The sequence below is a fragment of the Habropoda laboriosa genome, unplaced genomic scaffold (genome assembly GCF_001263275.1).
Source record: "Habropoda laboriosa isolate 0110345459 unplaced genomic scaffold, ASM126327v1 scaffold334, whole genome shotgun sequence".
Taxonomy (NCBI): domain Eukaryota; kingdom Metazoa; phylum Arthropoda; class Insecta; order Hymenoptera; family Apidae; genus Habropoda; species Habropoda laboriosa.
This window is the reverse complement of record NW_017100493.1, coordinates 175,987-187,393: the sequence shown is the minus strand read 5'-3', so window position 1 is coordinate 187,393 and position 11,407 is coordinate 175,987. Positions and strand designations below refer to the sequence as shown.

General features: G+C 35.4%; 1 protein-coding gene across 1 annotated transcript in view; it reads left to right on the top strand.

Annotated features, from left to right (window-relative positions):
* Positions 1 to 11,407, top strand: part of LOC108576078 (tetraspanin-17) — a 56,447-nt gene that overhangs the window by 9,450 nt on the left and 35,590 nt on the right. The window contains exon 3 of the mRNA XM_017938999.1: positions 9,063 to 9,137. Within this exon, the coding sequence (XP_017794488.1) occupies positions 9,063 to 9,137 (75 nt within the window). The remainder of the gene's footprint in view (positions 1 to 9,062; positions 9,138 to 11,407) is intronic.

Sequence of the window (11,407 nt, the reverse complement as noted above, 5' to 3'; positions counted from 1 at the left end):
ACATGTTAAAAAAAATTTCAGATGAAAAAAAGTAAAATTAAAGAAATTATATTTTTCTATTATGAATTGTCGAGCCGTGAAATCTCGTAAAAGAAACCGAGTGGTGACTGACAGCGAGCGAGATAACATAGGCGCAGCAATGACGTAGCCTAGGCGTAGGACCATCTATACTGACACTTGTAGAATCCAAACTGACTGACACTTGTAGAGAATTTACTGTATTATCTGTCATATGGGCGTTATTTTGTATCAGTACTGCAAATCGCCTCTTGAGAACCACGTGTTACAGTTTTCTTGGTTTATAGATCTTGAGCATTTGAATTTTTCTTGCAGTGTTTCTACTACTTATAACGCATAGTAAATTACTTAAAATGTATCGAAGAAAGAATCAAGGCTGTAATTGCAGCAAAAGGTAGCGCTACCATATACTCATTTTATTGTTACTTCTTAACTGTATTTTTTATAACTACATAAGCTAAGTTTAACTGTTTTGTATATCTTTAGTGAACAATTGTTAATTAAAAATTATTTAGTGTGAAAACCTTGATATTGTGATTTTATTTCTACAGAAAAACAAAAAACAAATTTTTCGTATTGTGGCTCTAATAATTTAATCACCCACTATACATTAGTTTTTCAGATACTTGAGGTATGTTTGGGGCAGGTTTAGATTAGTTTTCAGTTAGCTTCACGCATATATTGTTCTACACTAAATCGAAAATTATTTCACGCTAGAGTTGTCGGCCGCTTCACGGCGCGACGGCCGGATATTAATTTGCCCCAACCTATAACCCATTGATTTTTCTTTCTTATTTATGTTCAAAATGATTATCGTCAATAAGTTAGGTTTAGGTTGGGTTATACAAAAGTACATCCGCCGTCAAGCGTCCGTAATCGTAATGTAAATTGAACTGCAATTTTTCGAGAATATCTCGGAAACTAACACCGACCGGTGGTTATATGTATAAGCAAAGTTACTCAGGACACCGACCTTGACAACATATCTGAACGTCATCGAAATCGATGAGGTGTGCCTCTTTGTAAATTGTAATTACCAAATATTTTTCATAATTTTTCGGCTAAAATTTCACAATTCTATGGGATTCATTGCTGAACGAAAATCATACAAGTACCTCAGTTCTGTTTGTATTGTTATTTTATTAAGAAACGCAAAATAATATTGTAGTTTATTACTTATGAAAATATCTCAACTGAAAAAATTTGTAGATATAAAACAGAAAAAATGACACAAATCACAATAGGGGTTGCTTTTAACGTACGTTGTGTAAAAGTTAATACCCATATTACTTTTAGGAAACTTAAAGAAGCGATTTTTGTGTAAATATTAGCAGACGTATGTTTAGTCATGCTGTAATCGAGTGATTTTCTAAACAGAAATTTTCTTTTCAGTTTCCTCAAAAATTTCATGTTTTCGACTTGTGACAGTTTTTTCGTGGGGGTACAATATGGTCTTACTTTCCGGAGAAGCTTCCTTGAAATGACTATACATTGGATGGATTCAAATTTTAAACGATAATCCAAAACTGTAGCTTGTTCAAAATTAGAAAATCTTCACATATATTGGGTTGTCTAATAAGTTCATGTTATTTTCGTTAGGTAAACATTTTGAGTCAGCAAAAGTTGAATTTTGGATTCGTGTTCATACTATTTTAAAGACTGTAAGTTCCTCTAGTTTATTACGTTAAAATTTTTCTTATTTGCTTTTCCATTTTTTGCTTTAAACTTAAAATTATGGAATGCCAAATTAATAAGCACGAACATTATTGACACCCTCTGTTATTCGAGTTTAATGGAGGTTGCACCGCGCCCCAAACTGCTCGAATTCATGGCGAAAACTCGACGAAATTATTGGACAATCCAATATATTCGAATTGCAACATTAAGTCATGATAGAGTTACGTATACTGTTAAGGGTAATAGAAACATTTGGAACAGAAGAACAAGAATGAGAAGGCACCGAAAAAAATAAAATATTACAGTTTCCAAATGCAAGAAATTGATATCAAAATTTGACGCAATATTTTTACTCACAACAAATGTAGCATTTTTTACGATTTTAAAATTCACGAGAGTAAATTTCCTGCTGTATTTCTAAAAATAAAATTCTAATGGTGACATATACATATATATTTGGTTATGTAGGTCATTTTATTGGAGCATAATTCGCAGGTTGTATTCACGGATTTTGGTATTCTCTCATTGTATGGTACAGTGTGCAGGAGCTTCATCGTGTTGAAATCGCACGTTCTCCTTATTACCAGCGAAATATCTTCCAATAATACTGGCATAGAATTATTTAAAAAGATGATGAAAAATGTATGTCTTGAGAGACGATCTAGCTAACCTCAAATGGTCTACTTCATAGAAAATTCTTTTGATCAATTTAGATCATTAGTTGAAATGTTCGGTTACTTTGAATACGTAAAGGTTGACAAAGCAAAGGCTTCTGACGGAAGCACAGCCCCTGACGAAAAAATAGGGTCGTTCACAATTTTCAACATCTTTCGTGTTTTGACAATATATGGAAGTCTTTCTGCCATATCTGTGTATGAACTGATATTTCAGTACGCATACAGTTGCGGTCATTAATTTCCGGTCTGAGTTTGTTGTGAAAATTTAGAACATACGGTTTCGGCCTATAACTGTAATAAATCTGAAGATTCTTATGTTTTTCGATGCCTGTCGCTTGTTTCTGCATCATCCAATTTCGTTGAAATTTTCAGCATGTATATAATCGACATAAATCTATAAAACGTGTTTTAAATTTTCACAAGTTCAGAGACCTTGACAATTTTCTTCGCGATGCCCACAAATTGCAATTTTTTCAAAATTTTTTGTACACGTCATCTAGTGAATTAACCCTTCTAACTTCTCAAAAAAATTCAAGTCGTTTGGTCCAATTTTAAAAAAGTTATACTGTTCTAAAAGTGGCCGGAAATTAATTACCGCAACTGTATGCATACTGAGATATCCGTTCACACACAGTTATGTAATAAGGCAGAAAGACAGTGTTTATGACTTCCATATATTGTTAAAACACGATGTTGGAAATTGTGAGTGAGCCTAATTTTTTGGCCAGGAGCTGTAGATAGATACACACGTCATCACTACTGTACGGTCTTGCACTGTCTCTGTTGGAAGGTAAGTTCTGGTTTAGGTAAAAGAAAATGGTTTTTCATTAGCCGTCGATAATGTAGCGCGCTGCTTGAAGGATCAGGAAATTTTAAAGCACAGACTACAGACGAGATATAGAGTAGACTACTCATCCAATGTATTTTTTTTTTTGTCACACGACCTCGGGATCCTAGAATCCTGTTACCGTCATTCTACTGTATCCACTGGGACTGGTATTATATCACTGTGCTATTAGTGGTAGGAATTGAAATCAAGAACACTTGGCATTTGTTATTTTAAATAATGCAGGAGACAAAATTTTGAATCTCAGGATGAATCAGAATGGATTCAGTCACACATATGCGTTTTGGGATCGAAGTGTATATTAACAACACAGTAACAATGTATACACGAGCAGTATCGATCGTTTTCCGCTGTGCACTTGTTAAAATGACCGTTCTTAACTGTACAGTGCGATTTAATACCTGTAGTTTTGGATGATGTCGGTATTTCAGATCGTGTGACAAAAAGTCCCATAAGATGATTGGTCTACCTTATATCACAGACGATGTACAGGATAGACCTTGCATCTTATGGGATTTTTTGTCCGGTGTTTTAGGGCCGAGAAGATCCTTACCATTTTCGTGTCGCTACCAACGTTACCGATTCAGAATGGAATAAGAGTACAACATTAGTAGTGGTTGGAATTGGAATTAAACGTAACTGTGAAATTATAAATGAAAACGTAACGTAATTGTTTTTTTAGTAGATAATGCAATATTTACGTAAGCAATCTAATGAATGTATGTATCTTTATATGCAAATTTAATAAAAGAGGATTTTGTACATCTATCGATTTTACCACCTTTGATGATTGGATTGTATGTAATTCCTAAACTCACCACTTTATATTGTAGAGGGCATAACAAAAACTCTGATTTTTTGCACGATCGGTATTGTAGAACGTTGGACACAAAAATACATTAGGTGCAATGTCTATCCTGTACCTCGTCTGTGCCTGTGGTTATGTGGCAAAAAAATACATTGGATTAGTGGTCTACTTTATATCTCGTCTGTGGTGATATCAGCATGAAAGGACAGCCATCGTTTCCGGGCCTCGAAATTTATGTTATCGACTGCACATGCGGTGCTCTATCGTCGTTTATCGTTTATCTCTATCACTACTGGCTGATTAACACCGAAAACATCACAGTTTCTCCTCCATCTCCTCTTTTCTGACACTATGTTCCGCCGGAAGCCTCTTCTTTGCTTTGTCTACCTTTACATACATCTTATTAATCCATTTATGATTCATTTTGATATTATATTTTTTTCTTTATTTTACGTCCTTAATTATGGTCTATAAAGAGACCAGTGAATAGCAGAATACTCTGTACATATCTTTTTTTTACAATAACTGAAAAATATTTCTGTTGTAATCCGTTAATTATGCAAAGTATGAAAAAATGTTAAATAAATGTTGTCGTATTAAACGTTATCCAAACATGCAATAATGAAGTAGCCACATTGAACTTTTCCTTCGAGACCATCGATAGTACCTTAAGTGTAATTTAAAAAATTCCAACTAAATATAAAAAGTGAATGTATTTCCTTGCTGTCTTTCACAGTTTCCGAGAAAGCACATAGTAACTCTTTGCGTAATACACCGAGGCTATTATGCACTTGTGACGCGCCTAGGTACTCATTAAAGTGAGGAAAAAGGATTTAATAAACATAAGTTGAAAAATTAATATTGTCGGTGATAGAGGCGATTTTCTGTTTTTGTAACACAAGTGGTTTACTTCTTTCGCTCAACGAATACTGTTAAAGGATCGATTTTATCTTACCGTAATTATCTCTCGACTCTTTCTAATAAATATTACACATATCCTCCATTTTATTTATCTAAACGCTTGACATCTCCGTATAAAGGAACTATGTATCTTGTAAAAAATGTTTTGCTCTGCTCAAGTTAATCCACAGGTATTTTTTATCTATTATTGTAGTTTTCCAACAAAAAGTTTTTACCGTAACCCCATGAAAGAAGTGAAGGTTTTAAATTCATGCGTCTGGTTCAGTGATTCATCTTTCAGGAAATGTGTGATTTACATACCGCCTAACAAAAAGTACAATGTGTGATCAGCGACAAGTGTGATCATTGAGGGGATTTATATCATTTATATCATTTATGTTATTATATCATTTACAATCTTGTATTGAGGGAAAATCATACAATAAATTAACTAAAACATTATAGTACACTGCACATGACAACAATTAATCCTCAAACTATACTTGGCGGCAAAATCAAAGGATCACGAAACTTTTGTCGAAAAATTGTTGATTTTTGAATTGTTATCACTTGGTGAAAAAAAGTCGTACAATAATCCGCCTGGGGTTCAAATAGCGAAGTCTCCCCTTTCACCTTGCTAACAAAGATTCAAAAAAATTTTAAACTTTGTAAAAATGCAGTTCAAGTGACACTAATAACGAAACTATTTTTCGTTTCGGCAATGGAATCGTGCAAGTTATCGTGAATATTTACGAAACCGTACAAAATATGGAAAAAAAAGGGTAAACTCGAAGTTATGTGGTTTTCGATGTCCTACATCGTGGTTGCAAAGAATTTTCGAAAAACATTTTTTTCTTCTTTACCCGCACTACCCTTTTTTCGAAAATTCTTTATCGTCACAATATAGGTCATCAAAAACCGTACAACTTTGAATTTAACTTTTTTTTTTTCATATCTTGTACGGTTTTGTAAATATTCACGATAATATGAAAACTGACAATTTCTTTGAGGACATATTTTCACCCCCAGGACGATTTCATTGTTAAAATAAAAAGTGGTTTCGTTGTCAGCGTCACTTGAACTACATTTTTGCAAAGTTTCAAATTTTTTTGAATTTTCAGGTTGTCGAATTTCCCTAGTAATTTGATTTTTTAATCTGAAAGCGGGACAGGAAAGTCAAGATGGTTTTTTTTCTCGAAAATTTTCCAAAATCAAACGACTGTGCGGAATATAAAACATTTTTCTCGCGACTCAAATCATCATGAATTTGAAGATTAAGGCCTTCTTTTTGCAACGACCCCTTAAAACTTGATGTACGATTTTTTGTCGCAGTTTTATTGTACTGAGGTGGGCGAGGAACGTCGTTGCAATCTAATATTTTTCTTCATATAATATTAAATTTACAACTGTGAGATCGGAGCCTCCATACCGAATCTACGGAAGCAACAGCGAAGAAATACAGAGGGTGCCTTGACTATGGACGTAGAGCAGGACCGATTTCGAAGTTGCTCTACGTGAAGTGGTCAGACAAACTCGAGCGCACAGCGATGTTCTTACCCTACTTCGATATCCTACTTGAGCAAAGATCCTGTGGTGGGGTACTGTATGAATGCAGTAGCGATCGTACATGCTGAATCGAACCGATGATACGAAATGCCTCATGCCAGGTACACACTAGTGTTCACTGGACCGATTTCGAAGTTGCTCTACGTGAAGTGGTCAGACAAACTCGAGCGCACAGCGATGTTCTTATCCTACTTCGATATCCTACTTGAGCAAAGATCCTGTGGTGGGGTACTGTATGAATGCAGTAGCGATCGTACATGCTGAATCGAACCGATGATACGAAATGCCTCATGCCAGGTACACACTAGTGTTCACTGGCAGTGTAGACATTTTCGTGAACAGTGAACTTGAGGTGGGTGAGGTACGTCGTTACACTGTTTTCACCTCAATTTATTAAAGTATAACTGTATGGTCGGCGTACAATTGGTCCAGCAAATACAATCGTTTACTTTGCTAATTGTCCTGGTGGCAGCGGTTCGGCGGGTACGTCGCGATGGTCGGTAAAGGAACAAACTCTCGGAGGTGTAGGCGTACTGGGTTTTTATATTGTCAGGACAGGGAGACAGGAGTAGCGATAGATAAAGATAGAAGTGGAGAAAGTGGTGGAAACGGAAAATTCGTTCGTCCTCGTGCGAACCTGGATGCCACATGTGCGCTTCTTAGGCTACTCGAGGACGAAGGCAAGTCTTAACCCGGGGAGAGACAAAAGAACGGAAACTAAAATCTGAAGGAGTTGGAAAAGGGAAAGTTCGCGTGGAAGAATAGAACGAGGTTCGGTAAGGGTTTGTTGACGACGACGTACCCGCCACAGTACTTTGAATGGAAAGTGTGCTGTCGGCACTAAAATAACCCAAGATTGAGAAGTTTGGAAAAACCTCTTGGAAAAGGGAAAGTTCGCGTGGAAGAATAGAACGAGGTTCGGTAAGGGTTTGTTGACGACGACAGTGTGCTACCGGCACTAAAGTAACCCAAGATTGAGAAGTTTGGAAAAACCTCCTATAATATTGTAAACATTGAGAGATACACTTCGTCGGTTTTGGAACGATATCCCTCAAGAGATAATGCGGTGATGCATCAGTATGTAAGAACGATGCTAAAAAATGATAAGGCAATGAGGTACAAGTCTGGCCGTGCAATCTCCTCGTAGTGTAGGTGGAATCGATATAGTGAGGACGTAAAATCAGTCAGGCGTCAGTATAAGTACACGCAATCCAATCGCCAAAACAGCAATTCGAGGGAGATAATGAGTTCGTGCCTCGCTCAGGAATTGATTCTTCTATTGCTGTATACATACATACTTTGATGCATGACTGATGATTTTACGATCTCACTATATCGGTTCCATCGACTGTACATCACCAACTTTTAGTATCGGTATTGTTACTGACACGATGGAATGTCGGCAAAACTAAAGTACGCAATGCTAAAGACAAGATGTATTTCTGGGTACGCAAACGAATACTTCAGTAGAGGTAAACAAAACATTCGCCTACCAAGCACGTGATAGATGCAAGGGACTCCAGCTATTGGCTAGCGAACGATAGTTCAGGAGCGAATTTACATAGATCATTGTTAGGGCTTGCTTCGACTTCTCTTTAGTTTTACAGTATCTGAATAGGCTCCTGTCTCAGTCACGTGCGTTTGTTTACCTCCACTGGCTTGACTCGTTGAACGGATTGTAGATCATAGATAATATGCTACTAAGAGGTTACACGAAACGGTAGCAATTAAAACATAATCCTGCTAATATTTCTCCTCTGTTTTGTAAGGTTGGTGTATAGTCGGTGGAAGAAATATAGTGAGGTCGTAAATTAAAGCATTAAGTAACGGCATAGATTGATGCAAAAATACCCAGGGTCAAATGCGGCATTTTTCGTTTTTCGATTAGGACTGAATTAAAGCTAAGGCATACTTCATGCGGCCCTAAGTGAGGTTTCAGGTCCTTATCTTCTCAGGTTTCTGTCGATTCGCTTGTCGATATACTTAAACGTGTGAACTTTGGCGCTTGACCGATTTTACGGCTTCGCTATATTTCTTCCATCGACTATACTCCATATGTCTGGCGCACGCAGTCAATTTAATTGTATCGCTAGTATATTCGAAGAAAGTTACATAGTCAACACTAGTGCGTTACTTTTCTTTACTTCAAGCACAACACGTGTAATATTTGAATGTAGCAAGCAATTCATTTATTTCCCCAGGAATTTTTAGTATGTGAACCGTATAAGTCGTTCATGAACTGGATAATAGTACCAACTTTCTAATTAATTGAAACTCAATCGTTTAAAATAGTTTATTTTATTTTCATTACTTTGTACACGTTATTGTTATTTAATTATTCATTATTACCTTAATAGTTCTGGCACATGAAGATTTTCTTCAAGAAAAAAGAACAACTGATGTATTAACTAATACATGAAATCATCTTTTTCATACCTCTTATTTTATTACATTGATTTCTACATTGAAAGTTCATTAAAACCTATTTCAACGGTAACTTATTTATTTCTAATTTGATATATTGAAAGTCAAATTTATTAACGTATTATTTTATATGAATTCATTGCAGTATGCGATATTCCTGGCGTTGTTATTATTAATGGAGGTGGCTGCCGGTGTTTTAGGCTTTGTTTTTAAAGACTGGGTAAGTGTTATTAAAATCTTATTAATGTATACACATATACAGGATGAGGTAGGACGCTTAATATAACTGGGTAGAAGGCGATTCTACATGTAAAAATAAGGAATACAATTTTTTTATAAGAAACTTAACTTTCGAGAAAATTGAATATAAATATTCCCAACAGTCTGTTACTTCTGCTCACACTTTTATTTTAATAGTGGGGCATCAGTTCACGACTCTCTGATTCGAAGAACAGGAATTTATGTACGTGAACAAGGACGTCACTTTCAGCAGTTCATTCAGTACATGTAAACCAGTAAACTCATTAATAAACGTATTATTAGTACTTATCATGACATTGACACTGTTTATTAGTACAAACACGAAGACCGGAGATAGTCAAATGTACGCGTACTCGATAGATACTCAAACTTGATTTTCTCGAAAACGAGACTTCAGAAGATAAACGTAAATCGGTTTATTTACATGTAGAATCACTCTTTGCCTGGTTTTACCACGCGTCCTGCCTCACTTTGTGTATGCTATTGCATTAGCATCTAACGAAATTTGTGCGCGCGCTTTATGTATGTTGACATCCCGAAGTAATTGAACAAACATAAAGAGGAAAAGACTTTTAAAGATATAAAAGTATCTTAATATTTTTTTATAGAGGATGAGAAACTGCATCGATTTGTGTACTTAACACGTTCTCTACAACTTCATTCATATATATGAGTGACACTGTTCTTTTGCAATGTACCGCGTCACTCGTATACGAGTGACAGGGATTTATTCTTTATAGCCGTGTCGCTCATACTTTCTGGGCCGCAGCGTAGCTTTTTTTATCATATACTATGATGTCCTTAGATAATATAGTTCAACATAGATAATAACAGTTTAGATAATACATAATGTACCCAGTGCTTTATATTTGCCGTTCGTAAAAGTATTTATTTCTTCAAAATAACTGCAGTATTTATTTTAACAAATACGGTGCTTATTCTACGTCGGGTTTTAGAAAAAAGAACATAATCTGCATTGGAAGACTGTTACAATTACTATAAGTATTCCTTGTAATTCTAATTATAAGTGGGTAAAGAAAAAGGAAGAAAATAGGGATATAGAAGTTATTGAGTACTGATAACAAAGATATCATTCATATATGTATGTACACTACCGGCCAAAAGTTTGGAATCACCTCCCACTTTTCATCGATATTAAATCTGCTGCTAACTGTTTTATAGATTTGAAGTTTATCTCAATTCTACATTTATCAATTTGTCTCATATCGATTGATTCGAGCAATAAAAAATTCTCAAAGTCGCTGACATTTTTCTGGAAATTTTTGTGTAAATTGCAATGCTCAGTGATTCCAAACTTTTGGCCGGTAGTGTATGTGACACGGTCCAGGAAGAAAATGAATGGCTCATTAGGCCTATGTGACCCACTTTTCAAAACGTGCTGAATAAACTGAAAATTATGAAAACTGTCATACAAAATGATGAAAAAGTGATTTAAGGAAAAAGAAAAAAAAATTGTTGGGGTCATTCTAAAAGTTTGCTTAAAATGGTCTGGTAGAGAACGTGCTAAGGGGGAATATACAGCTGGAGAGGCCTAATAATTCACGTTCTTTTAGAATTTTTTATTAAGAAAGTATAAACATTATTGTATTCGTAATTGTTTCATTAATTGGATCTTATCTTTGGCTATAATAATTAATTTTTTTTTATGTGAAAATATCAATAACATATTAGAGCTATAGGAGCTAGTTCCAAATGCGTTATTCGCTACGGTGACTTATGGTGCCCACTCCTACGTAAACAACTTTTACCTCAGAGCAAAAAACAAATTAATTTCTTAAAATATATTAACAAATGCTGTTTCTGACGTGGCCGATTTGAAAAAAGTTGATTTTTAAAGCTGTTGAATGAAAATTTCAATTTTCGAATATTTTGCCCTTTTTTATGCGATAAAAAAGAAACTACAAATTAACTAAGCAATCCGCCATATCAAAAACTGCGTCATGGTGTACTATATAGCCATGCAAAATTTGACGTGAATCTGTTCAATACAGTAAATTCTCTACAAGTGTCAGTCAGTTTGGATTCTACAAGTGTCAGTATAGATGGTCCTACGCCTAGGCTGCGTCATTGCTGCGCCTATGTTATCTCGCTCGCTGTCGGTCAAGCGTGTAACGTTACACCACTCGGTTTCTTTTACGAGATTTCACGGCTCGACAATTCATAATAGAAAAATTTTCTTTCATCTGAAATTTTTTTTAACATGGTGAG